We start from the raw sequence: 21001 nt of genomic DNA, 5'->3' as shown, positions 1-21001 counted from the left end.
CCTGTGGCTTTCCCCGTGCGTCAGAGGGGGGCGGGGTCACCCGTTTACGTAAATGGGGTGACCCCACCCCCTCTGACATCACGGGGAAAGCCAGTGTCTATGGCTTGAAGGCAGGCATAGTGAAATAAATATCCTTTCCAGTAGAAGGCCAGCAAAATCAATCCACATATTTCTTTCATTACTTCAGTGTTATCTCACTATTCTACTAATGTAACCTCGGCCTTTTACAGTTCCTTTATAATGTTATATATTTTGGAACAATTAATATTTTTTCCGTGTTTTTCCTATTATCTCCTCCAAGAATACAATGGTGTTGGCTAACCTGGATTCTGTGCTGCGTGATTCTCAACACTGGAAAACTCCTTATCTGTTCAACCCTCATCACTTTCTGGACAAAAATGGGAAATTTTCAGCAAGTGAGGCATTTTTGCCATTTTCTGCTGGTAGGTGCCTAGATATTTTGTAAACTAGGATATGTACTAGCAGTGTTCTACCAATATTAGGTGGAAAGCCGTTCTATATAGATTATATATATGCATGATTTATGGAAACTATGGGGTTGATTTTTAAGGGAAATCCACTCTGCACTACAAATGCACTTGAAAGTGCACCTGTAAGTGCAGTTGCTGTAGATCATTGTAAATCTGAGGGGAAGCTCTGAAATTAGGGGAAGCTCTGCTGATTTTATCATCCAATCATGTAGAAAAAAATGCTGTTTTTTTATTTTTCTTGCATGTCCCCCTCAAATCTACAACTGCACTTGAAAGTGCACTTTCAAGTGCGCTTGCAGTACACTTGTAGTGCAAAGTGGATTTGCCTTTAGTAAATAACCCCCAATGTTTCTTTTTCTAACTGCAGATCAGAAAGTTAAATCCTGATTGTTATTTGCAAGAATCTTATTTTTCCTTTCTTACATATTTTTTATCTAGATATGAGAGAGAAAATCCCAATTTTCTGATTTATTCTCTGTTTCTTATTATAAGAAGAAATAACACCATAAACAATATACCATAAGTGCCAAGGGCTGTAAGGTTCGGTTCACACTGCTGCCACTTGGGATCCAACTTGTAAGACCCCAAGTCACGTGAGATGTGAAATCCTATGTTAATCAATGAGAGCTGTCTTAATCATCACTACTGAAGAAGTCACTCTGACCTTAGAAAAGTTTCCTGTACTACTTCAAGGTGACTTCTATCTGACTTGTGCTTATAGACTTCGGTGGAAGTCGCACCAAGTCAGATCCTCATCTTTATTGATGTGATTGGGATTTGACATTACAGGAAGATTACTCAGGCATTCCTTCCCAAAAGTCGCTTCTTAAGTTGCATCAAATCGCATCAAAGTAGTACACAAGTCCCCAGGAGGACACGTGGCAAAAGTCACACCGTAGGTCGCACAACTTTCAGGTCGCAGTAGTGTGAACAGAGCCTAACAGCTACAGTACTTTGCAAAGGTTTTAGGCAGATGTGAAAAAAATTGTATATATATATATATATATATATATATATATATATATATATATATATATATATATACATACACACACACACATACATCGCAATTAATGTCTAAACTGCTGGCAGCAAAAGTGAGTACACCCCTAAGTAAAAATGTCCAAATTGGGGGCAATTAGCCATTTTCCCTCGATGGTGTCTTGTGACTCGTTAGTGTTACAAGGTCTCAAGTGTGAATGGGGTGCGGGTGTGTTAAATTTGGTGTTATCGTTCTCACTCTCTTATACTGGTCGCTGGAAGTTCAACATGGCACCTCATGGCAAAGAACTCTCTGAAGATCTGAAAAAAAGTATTGTTGTTTTACATAAAGATGGCCTAGGCTATAAGATAATAGCCAAAACCCAGAAACTGAGCTGCAGCGGTTTAACAGGACAGGTTCCACTCAGAACAGGCCTCACCATGATCGACCAAAGAAGTCAAAGAAATCCTTGGCCTTTATATCTATTTGTCCTCCAATGCTGCTTACTGTAATGGCCAGTAGACATGTGCAGAGTAAAATATTTCATTTCGGAATTTCGTTTTCGTCCGAAAACTTAATTTATTTAGTTACTCCCGAAATTCGTTTTTATTTATTTCGTTTTTCGTTCAAAAATTGCATTCGTCCGAAAATCCACATGAATTACGGTCGAATCTGTCTTGGAAGGCTTATGGTGTCTGTCGAATGTATAAAGAAGATTCGACGGAGCTAACTATATAGCATACTTTAGAACCCTATTAAAGTCTATGGGACTCCAACATTCAAAATCTAAAGTGCTAATTTTAAAGGCTAATTTGCAAGTTACTGTCCTAAAAAGTGTTTGGGGACCCGGGTCCTGCCCCAGGGGACATGTATCAATGCAAAAAAAAGTTTTAAAAACGGCCGTTTTTTCGGGAGCAGTGATTTTAATAATGATTAAAGTGAAACAATAAAAGTGTAATATTCCTTTAAATTTCGTAGGGGGGGGGTTGTCTATAGTGTGCCTGTGAAGGGGCGCATGTTTCCCGTGCTTAGAACTGTCCCAGCACAAAGTGTCATTTATGCAGGAAAAAAAGTCCTTTAAAATCACTCGCAGCTATTATGAATTGTCGGCTCCGTAATACAGAGAACACTCATTGAAAGTCATTGATAAAAAATAAATAAATAAATAAATAAAAAAGCGTGGGGGTCCCCCAAATTCAATTACCAGGCCCTTCAGGTCTGGTATGGATATTAAGGGGAACCCTGCCTCAAATTTAAGAAAAAATTTGACGTGGGGTTCCCCCTAAATATCCATAACCAGACCCTTCAGGTCTGGTATGGATATTAAGGGGAACCCCGCGTCAAATTAAAAAAAAAATTGATGTGGGGTTCCCCCTAAAAATCCATACCAGACCCTTTATCCGAGCACGCAACCTGGCAGGCCGCAGGAAAAGAGGGGGGGACGAGAGAGCGGCCCCCCCTCCCTCCTGAACCGTACCAGGCCACATGCCCTCAACATTGGGAGGATGCTTTGGGGGTCCGTGACCCCTCAAAGCACCTTGTCCCCATGTTGATGAGGACAAGGGCCTCATCCCCACAACCCTGGCCGGTGGTTGTGGAGGTCTGCGGGCGGGGGGCTTATCAGAATCTGGAAGCCCCCTTTAACAAGGGGACCCCCAGATCCCGCCCCCCCCCCCCTGTTTGAAATGGTAAGGGGGTACAAAAGTACCCCTACCATTTCACAAAGAAAGTGTAAAAAATGGTTAAATAAAACAAACACACTTTTGAAAAATTCCTTTATTAAAAATAAAAAAAAGATTCCAGCGGCGGTAATCCACTCTTGCTATCCAGCGACAGACGATCATCTCTCCAGCGATGTCTCATCTCATCCAGCGCAGCGAATACATCCTTCTTCTGTCTCCTCCACGGAGACACTGCAGGCATTCCGGCGGCTGACGTTTCTTATATACGGAGGGCGGGGCCACCTGTCACCTGACCCCGCCCCCCTCTGACGCAAGGGGAAACCCGGGGTTCCCCGTGACATATGGGTGACCCCGCCCCCCTCTGATGTAACGGAAACCTGCCTGTGTTACATCAGAGGGGTGCGGGTCACCCCTACGTCACAGGGAACCCCGGGTTTCCCCTTGCGTCAGAGGGGGCGGGGTCAGGTGACGGGTGGCCCCGCCCTCCGTATATAAGAAACGTCAGCCGCCGGAATGCCTGCAGTGTCTCCGTTAGGGAGACAGAAGAAGGATGGATCGCTGCGCTGGATGACATGAGACATCGCTGGAGAGATGACCGTCCGTCGCTGGATAGCAAGAGTGGATTACCGCCGCTGGAATCTTTTTTTTTTTTTTTTTTTTTTAATAAAGGAATTTTTCAAAAGTGTGTTTGTTTTATTCAACCATTTTTTACACTTTCTTTGTGAAATGGTAGGGGTACTTTTGTACCCCCTTACCATTTCAAACAGGGGGGAGGCCGGGATCTGGGGGTCCCCTTGTTAAAGGGGGCTTCCAGATTCTGATAAGCCCCCCGCCCGCAGACCTCCACAACCACTGGCCAGGGTTGTGGGGATGAGGCCCTTGTCCTCATCAACATGGGGACAAGGTGCTTTGAGGGGTCACAGACCCCCAAAGCATCCTCCCAATGTTGAGGGCATGTGGCCTGGTACGGTTCAGGAGGGAGGGGGGGGCGCTCTCTCGTCCCCCCCTCTTTTCCTGCGGCCTGCCAGGTTGCGTGCTCGGATAAAGGGTCTGGTATGGATTTTTAGGGGGAACCCCACGTCAATTTTTTTTTTAATTTGATGCGGGGTTCCCCTTAATATCCATACCAGACCTGAAGGGTCTGGTTATGGATATTTAGGGGGAACCCCACGTCAAATTTTTTCTTAAATTTGAGGCAGGGTTCCCCTTAATATCCATACCAGACCTGAAGGGCCTGGTAATTGAATTTGGGGGACCCCCACGCTTTTTTATTTATTTATTTATTTATTTTTTTATCAATGACTTTCAATGAGTGTTCTCTGTATTACGGAGCCGACAATTCATAATAGCTGCAAGTGATTTTAAAGGACTTTTTTTCCTGCATAAATGACACTTTGTGCTGGGACAGTTCTAAGCACGGGAAACATGCGCCCCTTCACAGGCATACTATAGACAACCCCCCCCTACGAAATTTAAAGGAATATTACACTTTTATTGTTTCACTTTAATCATTATTAAAATCACTGCTCCCGAAAAAACGGCCGTTTTTAAAACTTTTTTTTGCATTGATACATGTCCCCTGGGGCAGGACCCGGGTCCCCAAACACTTTTTAGGACAGTAACTTGCAGAATCTTTTCTCTCTGTCAAATCTTTTTTCTCTGTCGAATATTTTCTCTATATAATCTTGGACTAATAGAGGTAAGGTTAAGCACATTCGACCACGGGTTCTATAGACACAGATTGTTGTCAGAGTCATGTGGAATCTCCTATTCTATATCGAACTGTTGTAACAATGAAAACGAAAAAGCATTTATTTATGTCGGATCTTTCGTTTTTCGGATTTTGTGCTTTCGTTATCGTTTGTCAAAATGAAAACGAAAATAGCTGAAATTCGGACGAAAATGCATTCGGACGAAATCGAATGCACATGTCTAATGGCCAGTCATAGGTGGGGGTAGTGGACCCCTTTTTTGCAACAATGTTATATTGGTCAGGCAATGCACTGAAACCTTTGCGGCCATTGTGTGATTTGCTGGGTGCTCCTGTACCTTTAAGAAGGGGTGGGCACCCTTCAGTCCATCTACCCTCCACCTACTCATCAGAATGCATGTGCTTCCACTGTGGAGTCATTCATCAGTCAGGGATAGGAACTACAGATACCAAGGTGCCTTGACAGGGCCTGTAGCTTACGCATGTATTTGCAAATGTGTGCAGACTAAAACCCTGTTTTTAATGCATACTAATAGATTGATTCAGTTGTCAGTGGGCTGGTCAGTAAGAAAGCTTGGATTTTTTCCTTGGATTTATCCTTGTCCTTGTTTAAATCTATTTGCCCTCTAATGCTGCTTACTGTAATGGGCAGTCATAGGTGGGGGTAATGGACCCCTTTTTTGCAACAATGTCATACAGTGGTTTAAAAGAACAGGTTCCACTCAGAACAGGCCTCACCATGGTCGACCAAAGAAATTGAGTGCACATGCTCAGCGTCATATACAGAGGTTGTCTTTCGGAAATAGACGTATGAGTGCTGCCAGCATTGCTGCAGAGGTTGAAGGGGTGGGAGGTCAACCTGTCAGTGCTCATACCAAACACCGCACACTGCATTAAATTGGTCTGCATGGCTGTCGTCACAGAAATAAGCCTCTTTTAAAGATGATGCACAAGAAAGCCTGCAAACAGTTTGCTGAAGACAAGCAGACTAAGGACATGGATTACTGGAACCATGTCCTCTGATGAGACCAAGATTAACCTTATTTGGTTCAGATGGTGTCAAGCGTGTTTGGCGGCAACCGGGTGAGGAGTACAGTGACAAGTTTGCCTTGCCTACAGTCAAGCATGGTGGTGGGAGTGTCATAGCCTGGTACTGCATGAGTGCTACCGACACTGGGGAGCTACAGTTCATTGAGGGAACCATGAATGCCAACATGTAATGTGACATACTGAAGCACAGCATAATCTTTTTGTAGACTGGGCCACAGGACAGTTTTCCAACATGATAATGACCTCAAACACACATCCAAGAGGACCACTACCTTGATAAAGAAGCTGAGGGTAAAGGTGATGAACTGGCCAAGCATGTCTCCAGACCTAAACCCTATTGAGCATCTGTGGGGCATCCGCAAATGGAAGGTGGAGGAGCTCAAGGTCTCTAACATCCACCAGCTCCGTGATGTCATCATGGAGGAGTGGAAGAGGAGTTCATTGGCAACCTGTGAAGATTTGGTGAACTCCATGCCAAGAGGGTTAAGGCAGTGCTGGAAAATAATGGTGGCCACACAAAATATTGACACTTTGGACCCAATTTGGACATTTTCACATTTGTTGCCAGCGGTTTAGACATTAATGGCTGTGTATTGAGTTATTTTGAGGGGACAGAAAATGTACACTGTTATACAAGCTGCACATTAACTACTTTACATTGTAGCAAAGTGGCATTTCTTCAGGGTTGTCCTATGAAAAGATATAATAAAATATTTACAAAAATTTGAGGGGTGTACTCACTTTTGTGACATACTGTATATGCAAAAAAGTCTTATCAACCACTCTTCAAACAAAAGCTCACTTTTAAAAGGCAGTTTGACCTGCCTTGCTGCAAAGGAAAAAAAGTTTGCGTGAACAGGACCGGTGGCATACCTGGGAAAGGGGAGGGGGGCAGCCCTGGTAGACTTCAGACACAGAGGTGGTACAAGCTAAAGAAAGCTCTCCCAAGCTCCTCCTTGGCACTGTTGTTTTCCATGACACTGAGAAGGAAAAGTTTAGAAGGATGTCTCTTACTTTGCCAGGTGTCACTGTACCTGAGCTCAGATGAGTGTTTTAGTTGAAGGGGGAAGATTGCTGCTGTTGGATTTTTCGGGGGTGGTGGAGTTTGCTGTTGGGTGCTGCTCTAGAAGAGTGGATTTTCTGGTGGAAGGTTTGCATGGGGAAGGGGGATTTTTGATGGAAAAGGTTTTTACTGATGGAAGGATTTTATTTGCTTATTATAAGTTAGGCTTTGGGGATGGATGGGGGGAACTATTGCTGGAAGTTGGGAGTGAAGTAGGAATGTTTGCTGTGGAACGAAGGAGGCGGAATTTTTGGCTACACGTTGTCACAATTGCTGGTTTGTCATCTGCATATAGCAATGATTACCGGTTTGTTGCCCCCATATAGTCACAGTTGCACATTGGTTGCAGCATACTGTCATGTAGGCTTTTTTATGCACAAGATGGCCTATTTACTGCCTGTTTATTGTAACTGTATTGTAACTGCTGCCTGTATGTCTGTATGTTGTATACAGTTGCCCCTTATGAGGTCCATGTATTGTCAGGATTGCCATTTTTTGCCTACTCATTGTGAAGTCACCCCTATATAGAGATCATATTACTTAAATTTAGTCCTTTGACTATAAAAGCACACCACTGTCATCCTTGTGTTTTGCCATGATGCACTAGTAAACCCTTGAAATTTGGTTTAGTTAGCATCTCCTTGTCCTTATATTCATTGTCATTTTTTCAATTATATTTTATTTAGCCTACAGGTATTTTCCCTGTTTTTTGCTGCAAGATAATACGTGTGCCCTCATTAAGACATTCAGTTTATATTTTTTCACCATGCCCTATTGTTGATTGCCCAAAGAGCTAGCAATCAGAATTAAAGTACAGTTTTCTAACTGACCATGATCTCTCCCTAAGCAGTGCATAAACTTCCTTATATTTTCCCCACAACAGCTTTGAATACACTGACACTATGGCTGCTCCATGTGCTCCCTTTTTATAATGAGGGGGCTGGATTAACTAAAGGTCCTCTGATTGGCCTTTCTAAGCCCGCTGTCCATGCATTGCATTGTGACTGAACATCTTCCAGGGCAATCTGCTAGGGCTGCTCATTTCAAACCTGTAATGCCGCGTAAACATGACTTTCCGGCAGACTAGGTCCGACAGAATCAGTCTGTCGGACAATCCGATCATGTGTGGGCTAATCCAATCATTTTTCACATAAAAAATCCAACGGACCTAGAAATAGAACATGTTTCAAATCTGTCCGATGGACTCAATTCCTATCTGGAAAGCTGTTCGTCTGTATGCTGGTCCGACAGACCAAATATGATGCAAGGGAAGCTATTGGCTACTGGCTATTGAACTTCCTTTTTTTAGTCACGTCTTACGTCATCACGTTCAAAACGAACGGACTTTCGAATGGACTTAGTCCGTTCGCGTGTGGCCAAGTCCATTCATTCGGAAGGTCCGTCGGAACTCTGACAAAAGTCCGTCGGGTAGACAGTCGGATCTAGTCTGCCGGAAAGTCCGGTTGTCTGTACGCGTCATAAGATTCATCTCAAGTCCATGGTAGCAGAAAACCTGACCCTAGTAATCATAGATCTTGACTACATTCTATTGTACTCAGACTTATTTTCATGGGAGGAAATTACTCCTGTGTTTGCTGATGCACGCGCTTAGCACAGAGTGGTGCCGTGCCAGACACTGACTTACGTAAACAGCTGCATTTAAATGCGGAGTAGGCTACATGTGTTAAGTGCCACCTCTGTGGTAATTTTGATCATAACAAGTGCCAAGATTGTCTGCTATAGAACAAAAAAATAGTTATTTCAATGGTGTTGTACTGCTGTGTTGAGCCAGGATTTAAGATTAAATCATGTGGATATAATTTACTGTAGCTGATTATGCAATATCACGACCAAATCTTTAAGTGAATAAAATTGATCTTGTTATTTTGTTAAGCATGAGTGGGGCAGATTTACTAAAACCGGAGCACTCAGAATCTGGTGCAGCTGTGCATGGTAGCCAATCAGCTTCAAACTTCAGGTTGTTCAATTAGTGTCGTTTCACACTGAGGCAGCACGTCTTGCAGCGCCACTGCCTCAGACGACCTGGACACGACTGCTGCGGCGACTTGCAAAACGACTTCTCTATAGAAGTCAATGCAAGTTGCCTCAAGTTTCCCCGAAAGTCGTACAGGAACCTTTTTCTAATTTGGAGCGACTTGTGTCGCTCCGATTAGAACGGTTCCATTGTACAGAACAGGATGCGACTTGTCAGGCGGCTAAGTCGCCTGACAAGTCATCCCAGTGTGAACTAAAGCTTTGACAATAAAACATGGAAGCTGGTTTCTGTGCAGAGCTGCACCAGATTTTGCTCTCTGCAACTTTAGTAAATCTCCCTCTATATTTAGTACATTTAATTGTGATTTCATGGCATAATCTTCATATTTGTAAAGGTAATAGGTTATTGCTTTTCTTTGTCTACAGGTGCCCGAGTATGTATCGGAGAGCAGCTTGCCCGCTATGAGCTATTTATATTTTTCACTATCCTAATGCGATCATTCAGCTTTCATCTACCAGAAGGAGTTACAGAAGTAAACACCCAATATGTCTTTAAGACAAACCTGCAGCCCCATCCTTATGAGATTTGTGCTTTACCTCGATAGTATCTGCCAAATAAGGATGCAACTTTAGATATGGAAGATTGTTTGACTGCTATAGGGTTCCGCAGACTGAATATTGATAATTATATGTCTGCATAATGATCTACCCAGGCAAATACAACTTGCTAAACATTACTGCATGTATAGTTTAATTATCTTTCAGTTTACTATGGCAGCAACATTTTTAGTTATTGTTTTAGAAAAGCAAAACTTTTATTGTGACTTTTATTGTGTGTATCATTTAGTACAGCCTTCTTCAACCAGGGTGCCTTCAGGTTTCCTCAGGGTGGCCTTGGCAAAATGCCTAAAAAATGCCCAAAAGCTTCAAAGAAGCCAGTGGGTGGATGAAGCCTGCCCTTTAGTTACACAAAGCCACAGGTTTTTATTGTGCACCATTACAACCTTTTAGCCACCGGCATCCTAACAACCAATGACATTGGTTTATAAGGGGGATCTTGAGCTCCTGCTTGAGCATCCTTGTTTGCCCCTCTCCATTAACACTGGTATGACATTAGCTGAGTGAGGGAGTGAATCTGAGGAACAAGAGAAACATTGGAATACTAGTCAGTACCAGTATGTAAATGTGGAGGAATAAATTATCTAATGTTGGGTGTCCTATATGTGTGGATGTTGCTGCATTATGTAAACTAAGGTTGCACCGATACCGGTATCAGTGCCAATGCTGAGTATTTTCATGAGTACTCATACTTGTGAAAATGCTCCAATACCTGAAACCAATACCTTAGTGGTGCAATCTGAGCCCATACAAAAGATATGGACTCAAATCGCACTGCAAAGTATCACATGCGAATTGAACAGGGATGTGGTACGATTCCTGTCCAAATCACATGCGGTTTTCCACAATGCTCCTGTGTGAACCTAGGCTTTTATAGTGATTTCAGCCTGAGTTCAAACAGGAGTGGTGGGGGAATCCACATGCGATTTAGACAGGAATCACACCGCATTCCTATTCAAATTGCATGCGCTTCTTTGCAGTGTGATTTGAGCCCATTAATTTTCTATAGGCACAAATTGCACCGCAAAGGTATCATCAGTATTTGGTATCGGTGAGTACTTGACCGAAAGTATCAATACTTGTACTTGGCGGTAAAAAAATGGCATCAGTGCAACCCTAATGTAAACCTATCAGTTTAGTTTTTTAATATTTTAGAATGGTGTGCCTTAAGATTGTGCAGGATTTTAAAGGGTGCCTTGATTAAAAAAAAGTTGAGAAACATTTATTTAGTATACAAGACCAGTAAATAGTAATTTGTGAATTTGTCTAAAAGTTTCCAAACAATGTGAGTGACTAACTACAAACTTTTCAATAATGTAAACTTTAACATTTTTGTAAAGCATTAGATAAAAATATCTTTCCATCTATGAGCATGATCAAATTTACATTCTTAAATGTTTCTTTAATAAGCATTGTAATTTTAATAGAAATGCTAGAGAATTTTGTATGTTTTTCTAAAAGGTTTACCCTTCTTCAGCAAAACGGTTATATATGGCCTTATATGTATTTTTGGTTAGAAAACTATCAGCCGTATTTACCAGGATTATTTCTGGTGAGCATTAACCTAAACTTCAGGCAGACATAAAAAACACAAATTCCAGTTATGGATGCTTTAAAAAAAAAATTTTAATTTAAAGAGGGATTCCACCAAAAAAAATATATATTAAAAGCCAGCAGCTATAAATACTACAGCTGCTGACTTTTAATAAATGGACACTCACCTGTCCCGGGTTCCAGCGATGCCGGCAGCTGAGGCCGATCGATCTCTCGGCTCTCGGCTGCTGTCGCCACCATTCTAGGTGAGGGAATCAGGAAGTGAAGCGAATCGGCTTCACTTCCCAGTTCCCTACTGCGCATGCGCGAGCCGCGCCGCGCAATAGGAAATCTCCGCGCTGTCACTGGGACCCGTGTGTGTCCCAGCAGACAGCGCGGCAGGGCAGGAAATGGCGTAGACTCCCACGGGAGTCTATGCCCGGAAGTGGGTGAAAATACCTGTCTTTGACAGGTATCTCCACCCCCCTCCCCCCTGAAAGGTGTCAATTGTGACACCGGAGGGGGGGAGGGATCCGATCAGCGGAGGTTCCACTTTAGGGTGGAATCCCGCTTTAAATATATGAAAGATACATAAGGAAATGTTATATTTTTTATGGGAATTTCTGGGCTGCTTTTTGCTTGTTTTCTAGGTTCTTCTTTGTGGCTGTTGTCAACCTAGCTCAATAACTCAAGTTAAAATGTCCACCCAAGTATACTTATATCTCCCCCTATTCACTCTTCTGCCCTGTTCATGTTTATGGATGGCTCCCGAAAAAGTTTCAGTTAGGGACAGCAGGCTGATTTATTGACGAGTAATAAATAACACACATAAAGCAAAGTGGCCTTAATGCTAGGAGTGCTTGGTGGAATTAGAAGCCACTTGTCATGAAATGGCAACAAATAAAAAATCACTGATTTCACTGTTAAATCAAGTTCACCAAAATCACACAGCTTAGCCTTACTGCCTGAATGTACAATATGCTTTTGCAGATTGATTTACAGTTAGTTTGTATTACAGTGTAATATGTTTAAATTTTGAACAATTCCCTAAAATAAATTTTTTGATCTTTGTTATTTTATTTTGATCTAATTGTCTCCCAAAAATGTTTAATGACAAACACAAGTATTGTTTATTTGTTGAGGCTTTTTTTTGTACAAACAGGTTCAAAGCTGCCAGATAGCTAGAAGAAGCAGCATAAAGGAAGGCAGAGATACGATTTCTTAATGGGACAGGGGTAGAGGACAGTTGGAGCAGATTTTAAATCAAATAAGGGTTTATGGGACTGAATTGAAGGTAGGGTTTGGGGTACTAAGCAGTCAGGAGCCCAGATAGTGAGAAAGAAAGTGGATTACTAGAAGATCATAGGAGGGGCAATGAATTTGAATTTACAGAAAAAAAATCCAAAACATTGAGGCTGCAAACAGAAGAGGAAAAAGTACTCTACAGAAAATAAATGTGTAGAAGGAGGAATGGAATAATATGTCAGGGTCCAGATCTGAACCCAGGACCTCTAAGGTATCTGAAAGGAGTCCTTTCATCACATGAAAGGAAAATATAAATACAGCATTTTTGTTTGCACATGATTGGATGATGGAAGTCAGCAGAGCTTCTGCTCATGTATTAAGCTTTGGAGCAAATGCACTTTGCAAAGTGCACAGTCTATTTGCCTATAGAAAATCAACCCCTCAGTGTGTGTCACGCACCTGGTCCAGGCTGATGAGAGTGCTTCCCCTTACACTTCCTGTCTTGTTTCTCCTAAACGTGATAACAGGATATAACAGGGCAAGGGGTAGCACAGGTGCCCTGTAGGAGATCCTGTCCAGGAGATTCATGCAGCAGGTGCCAAGGAGCAGACAGACAGAAGAGCTGGCTGATGCGAAGACACAGTAGCAGGTGTAGAACAGCGGACAACAAGCAGGCTGGTAAACAAGCAGATGAAAGATACTCTGGAAGATGTGAAAGCATAGAACAGCAGGTTGCAGGAAAGCTGGCAAGCAGGCAGGTGCAGGAGCAGGTGCCAAGCAAGAGTCAGTATTAGCCAGGAAGCGGAGGTGCAGAATCATGAACCAAAGCAGAGTCAGAGCCGGGGTCGATATTGAGCGAGCAGAGAAAGTCCAAAACAGCAGGCAGAAGGCAAGGCCAGATCACTAGCCAGAGTCAGCAATGGCTTATCAGGATTCAGGAACAAGCAGAGTCCAAAACAGGTAAACGCAGAAGCAAGCACAGGATCAGGTCACGGACGATAGAAGTTTTCTATATTTGAATGTATTCAGTTGAATACATTCCGGATTAAAGATGTATACAAAAGGTAAAGAAGATTGGGACTTTAAAGGTGCTGAAGACTTCCTCTTGAAATAATTAGTCGCACATCATATAGAGAAAAACAAATATATTTTATTAATACATATGTAGCACCCTGATGTTTAGGCATGGTTTCTCTTAAATTTATCAGCCAAGTGATAGTTACCTTGGTCAATTGCTAGGAGGTCAATTGATTTCACCCTAATTCTGGAATTGCTGCACTTCTCTCTTCTGTCTCTAGGTGGCCGGGTATCTGGTGACATTAGATAAGACAAGGGCATTGCAAGGACAGATTAGGAATGAATGGGGTATCTCAGCCAATGAGCAGAGATTTTCTTCTGTCCCTTGGCCTGCTGGGAAAACCATTTATTTGGGTGGAGTCAGGTGATCCGGGGTTGTGTGCCACCTGGACGGCTGTCTAGGTGGACGTGTGTCGTATTGCCCTGGGCTGCTAGGCCAGAGACCTAGGGCCTATCCCTGGGACATCTGGCTGCTAGGCTATCTGAGGGCCTATTCAGAAGCAAGAGAGCAGCGTAGGGTTGGGATTGTGGCTTGCAGTCCAACCAGAAGTAACAGTTCTTCCGGCCAGAGAACCTGTCATGGTCGGAGGTAGAGGCGAAGCTGTCGCCACTAAGGGACCATCCACCTTTTTACCAGGGACCACTGTGAGTAGCTGAAGCAAGTATCTGAGATAGTATCAGAGATAGTGAAGAATTGGGAAACTTCAGCAGAGGTCAAGCCAGGGACCCAGCCAGTGGAGGTGACACATGCAGAGCATTATTGCGTGCCAAGCCAGGGACCGAGTGTCAGGGCTGGGCTTAGCCCTTCCTTCTCTGAGCTGGCCGCTCAGCTGTTGGCTAATTGCCATCTCCCATCTCTCTTCAAAGTTACTGTTGATATCCTGCATGTCAGTCCTGCCTACTTAAGCTGTCCAGTCCAGAAGATCTCTGCCTTTGCCTTGATCAACATCACAGAGACAATTTCCTGCATTTCTGTTAAAAGAATTGTTTTGCTGACATCCCTTCTGGCTTCAGATCCTGCTTGCTGTTCCACTACATTAGGAGAATAACAATGTAGCAATAACAATAAAAACAGTACTGATATGCCGTAAACAACAATAAGTGCAAAAAATGTGTTCCTGAAAAACACTGTGTTAAACTGTTAAACAGTTTAACACCCAAACATGTGAAGCACAGTAAATGTCCATGGAGACTAAATACAAATATAAAAAATGAAAAATAGTTTAATCCCAAAGGTCGATGAGTCAATCACAGATACAGTGGTTCATATTATGGAAAGACAGAGGAAGATCCGATGGGCATCTGAAGACTGTGACATCAAACAGGTATGTAAAAGATGGATACTCTTACCAGAGCCAATGGACCTGCATGTGGACAATACCAGGTCTACTGAGCATGAACAGGTAAATCCTCGATCATTCAGGGATGATGCAGCAGGTCACAGATAGCCCTTTAGCCAAAAGGGAGCGATCCACAATGTCCACAGGAGCTCCAGACCTCTCTTAATGGAATCCAAGGATGGGGGAGTAGCCACCAAACAATGAGTCACCGGTTGGTATAGAAGAGGCTCACAGAGCAAATCATATATAAAACAAAAAGGGACAACAGCCTCCCATGGTGTAGGTCAAAAAACAAGTTAGCTGTTTATTGGCATAAAACCAGCATACAAAAATAAAAATAAAATAGTGATCACAATGTTAAAAGCAATATAGGGAACATAGAAACCAGGCCCTATGCATTTCGTCCCAGGGGACTTCTACTGGGGCACTACGTCCACCACATTGATCCCTGACTTCTGGCTTGGCTGACTATCCATTCCGGTTACTGAATTTTGGCTATGTTTTGACTACGTTTGTTCTTTTTACTTTTATTATTAAACAAGTGTGATTTAACTGTACTTCTGTCTTGGTCTGATTCGTGGTTTATGAAAATAAAGCAGAGTTTAGATGTCAGTAGCAAGTGATGCAGAGTTCTGAGGTCAGTACCAAGTGATGCAGAGGTCAGGGTTTAGCAATAAATTATGTATTGCTTAGAGGTCAGTGGTGACTGAGGCCGCGTACACACGCGGGGACTGTTCGCCCAACTTTGTCCGTCAAACAGTTTCGGCAAACAGTCCGCTCAAAATTAGCATGGACGGACATGGCCACACACGACGAACGAACAGTTTGCTGAAACCGTGCGCGATGACGTGAACGGCACGTACGACGGGACGAAAAATACGGCGTCCTATACACTGCATTATAACTTTCGGCGTGTAAATCCTTTCTGAGCATGCGCGGAACTTAGTTTGTCGAACAAGCCTACACACGAGGGAACTGTTCGCTGAAACAAAGTTTCAGCGGACAGTTTTTCGGAAATTCCGAAAAACCTTGTTCAGCGGACTGTTCGCTGAAACTGTCCGTTGAAAGCCCACACACGGCCGGACTGTCCGCTGAAACACTGTTCAGCGGACAAAGTTGGCCGAACAGTCCCCGCGTGTGTACGCGGCCTTAGAGGTCAATAGCAAGTGGTGCAGAATTTAGGGGTTAGCAGTAAATCATATGTGAAAAGTAAGTGACGGAAAGGTCAGACACTTAGTACTGACCCATGAACAGGTGCCCCAACATCTAATGTTTGGCTCTGGCCCTTGCAATGTATCTCTACAAATACTATACTGTACATTCCCTATTCAACAGCGTCTCATTCTATACTATGTTAGTCCAGACTCTATTTTTACCACACCTCTTTAAGCCACACCTAGTATTCACAGCACCTAGAAACAGCCCACTTTTTGCTGCGATGGGTGGCCCAACTTCTAATCTTGCACAGAGGCCCACTGCTTTCAGAAAATGTCCCTTACAATGGACAGGTAGTCTCCATTGGTGATCTAGGAAAGACATTTGCCAATTTCTGGCTAGCCTTAAAGTATCACTTCAGACATAAAAAATGAATAATTTGTCAAAGCATTAGAACTTCTGCAAGCTTTTCAACAGGACAGATTTCCTACTACTTTCTATCTGGAGAAACAAGAAGAGGTAAGGAAATCTCCTCAGCATAGGCAGCACCAATAACAAAGATCATGAAGGTCCATTCATATCTTCTCATTGTGGTAACGTGGCAATATGCACATTATACCACACTTTACTGCAATGCGCAAGTTGTGCTGTGTTATAGGGCAATTCATTTTGAATGCCACCCCAATTCACTACTAAAGGATCAGGCAACGCACCTGCACTGCAGATCGCAACACAAGTGCCATGCACTGTATTTAAAAATAGAGTCAGGCCCTTTTTTCACTGCAGGAAGGTGGTCTCCCAGCTTAGACAAGTGGGTCTTAATGCATAATAACTTAATGCATTAACTTGCATGCATTACTCCAATGCATAAGGCTTGATTCACCTCTACTACTACAGTGCCTTGCGAAAGTATTCGGCCCCCTTGAACTTTTCAACCTTTTGCCACATTTCAGGCTTCAAACATAAAGATATAACATTTTATTTTTTTGTGAAGAATCACCAACAAGTGGGACACAATTGTGAAGTGGAAAGAAATCTATTGGATATTTTAAACTTTTTTAGCAAATAAAAAACTGAAAAGTGGTGCGTGCAAAATTATTCGGCCCCTTTACTTTCAGTGCAGCAAACTCACTCCAGAAGTTCAGCGAGGATCTCTCTGAATGATCCAATGTTGTCCTAAATGACTGATGGTGATAAATAGAATCCACCTGTGTGTAATAAAGTCTCTGTATAAATGCACCTACTCTGTGATAGTCTCAGGGTTCTGTTGAAAGCGCAGAGAGCATCATGAAGACCAAGGAACACACCAGGCAGGTCCGTAATACTGTTGTGGAGATGTTTAAAGCTGGATTTGGATACAAAAAGATTTCCCAAGCTTTAAACATCCCAAGGAGCACTGTGCAAGCGATCATTTTGAAATGGAAGGAGTATCAGACCACTGCAAATCTACCAAGACCTGGCCGTCCCTCTAAACTTTCAGCTCAGACAAGGAGAAGACTGATCAGAGATGCAGCCAAGAGGCCCATGATCACTCTGGATGAACTGCAGAGAACTACAGCTGAGGTGGGAGAGTCTGTCCATAGGACAACAATCATCGTCGTACACTGCACAAATCTGGCCATTATGGAAGAGTGGCAAGAAGAAAGCCATTTCTCAAAGATATCCATAAAAAGTCTTGTCTAAAGTTTGCCACAAGCCACCTGGGAGACACACCAAACATGTGGAAGACGGTGCTCTGGTCAGATGAAACCAAAATCGAACTTTTTGCCCACAATGCAAAACGATATGTTTGGCGTAAAAGCAACACAGCTCATCACCCTCAACACACCATACCCACTGTCAAACATGGTGGTGGCAACATCATGGTTTGGGCCTGCTTTTCTTCAGCAGGGACAGGGAAGATGGTTAAAATTGAGGAGAAGATGGATGCAGCCAAATACAGGACCTGGATGAAAACCTGTTGGAGTCTGCAAAAGACCTGAAACTGGGATGGAGATTTATCTTCCAACAAGACAATGATCCCAAAAATACAGCAAAATCTACAAAGGAATGGTTCACAAATAAACGTATCCAGGTCTTAGAATGGCCAAGTCAAAGTCCAGACCTGAATCCAATGGAGAATCTGTGGAAAGAGCTGAAAACTGCTGTTCACAAATGCTCTCCATCCAACCTCACTGAGCTCGAGCTGTTTTGTAAGGAAGAATGGGCAAGAATTTCAGTCTCTCGATATGCAAAACTGATAGAGACATACCCCAAGCGACTTGCAGCTGTAATCGCAGCAAAAGGTTGCTCTACAAAGTATTAACGCAAGGGGGCCGAATAATTTTGCACGCCCCACTTTTCATTTTTTTATTAGTTAAAAAAGTTTCAAAAATCCAATAGATTTCGTTCCACTTCACAATTGTGTCCCACTTGTTGGTGATTCTTCACAAAAAATAAAAATTTTATATCTTTATGTTTGAAGCCTGAAATGTGGCAAAAGGTTGAAAAGTTCAAGGGGGCCGAATACTTTCGCAAGACACTGTATGTCAAATCTGGGTAGAATGTATCAGTGGGGCATGGCCAATATTCGGGGATTAAAATATCTCAGTACAGCGCAAATACAAAAATTCTTTAAAGTGCAATACTAAATAAATAAATAAATGGAAAGTCCAAATATTAAATGATAGAATATACAGTGATCAAGGAAGATCAAAAAAAGAAGAAGAGTCCACTTGTGCAGTGTGTCTTCAATCAGTATATCCAGTGACGATGTGATCCCTTCACCAATGAACTAGTTGGACTCTCACCTCATCATATGGACCCCTGATAAATCAGATAGGTCAAAAACGCATGTTCCCATCAAGGGTGAAGTGTAGGGCTACAGCAGACCAAACGGAAGCGTTTCCAGATACAATCTCCTCAATGTCATCGAATCAACGTGATATCATGTATGAAAAAGAACAGGCAAATCTAGTGCTCTCCGTTTATGCCAATTTATTAAAACAGACGAATAAAAAACAAATTTCCACTCACATTTTCAAGCACTGATCTCCAGTGCTGAGTGTAAAGCAGGAAGTAACATGCATGGATCAGTGTGTCAGCTGGCGGATGACGTCACGACGCGAGTCACGTGGTCCGTACGCGTTGCGTCCCAGGGAGTAGGCGGGACTTCATCAGCGGTGACGGAATAACGTCGGACGGCCGCTTTATACCAACACACTAAATTTAAACCAATAAAAAACGGAGTTGTGCGCAAGACAAGTACCGCTAACAGCACGTAACGAACGTGACACCGGAACATACATCTGCGCTCACTCCAGACACAGAGAAAAGAGAGAGAATATATAAAATATATTATATGCGCTACAAAGAGCTAAAAAAAGAAGGATAAAAATCAAACCAGGGGGAAGTATACATTAAGTCTGCTAATTGGCAAAGAAATAAATCCCGGTAATTTTCGCATAAAATATGCAAAGAAAAAACGGGATATTGCCTATGAGAGCAGTACATAATAATGAAACTAAATGAATCTCCCGGTAAGTCAAATATGACCAACATTAAAAACTAACAAATATACCCGCAAATGCCGCTGACGTCATCAGAAAGCTACACTGATCCACACATGAAATAATAATAATAAACAAACAAAAATAAGTACATACAAATAAAAAATATATAAAATATAAAAAATATATGTGAAAATAAAAATAATAATAATGAAATGAATAATAATAATAATAAATGAATTACATTATTATTCATTTATTAATTCATTTATTATTATTATTATTCATTTCATTATTATTATTTTTATTTTCACATATATTTTTTATATTTTATATATTTTTTATTTGTATGTACTTATTTTTGTTTGTTTATTATTATTATTTCATGTGTGGATCAGTGTAGCTTTCTGATGACGTCAGCGGCATTTGCGGGTATATTTGTTAGTTTTTAATGTTGGTCATATTTGACTTACCGGGAGATTCATTTAGTTTCATTATTATGTACTGCTCTCATAGGCAATATCCCGTTTTTTCTTTGCATATTTTATGCGAAAATTACCGGGATTTATTTCTTTGCCAATTAGCAGACTTAATGTATACTTCCCCCTGGTTTGATTTTTATCCTTCTTTTTTTAGCTCTTTGTAGCGCATATAATATATTTTATATATTCTCTCTCTTTTCTCTGTGTCTGGAGTGAGCGCAGATGTATGTTCCGGTGTCACGTTCGTTACGTGCTGTTAGCGGTACTTGTCTTGCGCACAACTCCGTTTTTTATTGGTTTAAATTTAGTGTGTTGGTATAAAGCGGCCGTCCGACGTTATTCCGTCACCGCTGATGAAGTCCCGCCTACTCCCTGGGACGCAACGCGTACGGACCACGTGACTCGCGTCGTGACGTCATCCGCCAGCTGACACACTGATCCATGCATGTTACTTCCTGCTTTACACTCAGCACTGGAGATCAGTGCTTGAAAATGTGAGTGGAAATTTGTTTTTTATTCGTCTGTTTTAATAAATTGGCATAAACGGAGAGCACTAGATTTGCCTGTTCTTTTTCATACATGATATCACGTTGATTCGATGACATTGAGGAGATTGTATCTGGAAACGCTTCCGTTTGGTCTGCTGTAGCCCTACACTTCACCCTTGATGGGAACATGCGTTTTTGACCTATCTGATTTATCAGGGGTCCATATGATGAGGTGAGAGTCCAACTAGTTCATTGGTGAAGGGATCACATCGTCACTGGATATACTGATTGAAGACACACTGCACAAGTGGACTCTTCTTCTTTTTTTGATCTTCCTTGATCACTGTATATTCTATCATTTAATATTTGGACTTTCCATTTATTTATTTATTTAGTATTGCACTTTAAAGAATTTTTGTATTTGCGCTGTACTGAGATATTTTAATTTTAATGTGGGATTTGGTAATTTGACCTACAGTATTCTAGCTGCATCTTATATATATAATTTTTTTCACTGTTATTTTTAGCGCTGGTTGATTTTTTTATTACAATATTCGGGGATTGTAGCTGAAGCCTCTGTTAGTTTGGACGTAGTTGATCT

General features: G+C 42.0%; 2 protein-coding genes across 2 annotated transcripts in view; both read left to right on the top strand.

The window, feature by feature from the left end:
• LOC143974019 (cytochrome P450 2J6-like) overlaps positions 1-12199 on the top strand; it is a 46397-nt gene extending 34198 nt beyond the window's left edge. The window contains exons 8-9 of the mRNA XM_077474989.1: positions 302-443; positions 9401-12199. Of these exons, the coding sequence (XP_077331115.1) occupies positions 302-443; positions 9401-9579 (321 nt within the window). The 3' untranslated portion in view covers positions 9580-12199. The remainder of the gene's footprint in view (positions 1-301; positions 444-9400) is intronic.
• LOC143974017 (cytochrome P450 2J6-like) overlaps positions 1-21001 on the top strand; it is an 80406-nt gene that overhangs the window by 31940 nt on the left and 27465 nt on the right. The window lies entirely within an intron of this gene.

Source organism: Lithobates pipiens, unplaced genomic scaffold, assembly GCF_037356315.1.
Source record: "Lithobates pipiens isolate NorthernLeopardFrog02 unplaced genomic scaffold, aLitPip1_a1.2 Scaffold_13, whole genome shotgun sequence".
NCBI lineage: Eukaryota > Metazoa > Chordata > Amphibia > Anura > Ranidae > Lithobates > Lithobates pipiens.
Note: the sequence above shows the minus strand (reverse complement) of the source record. Positions and strands in the feature narration are given on the sequence as shown.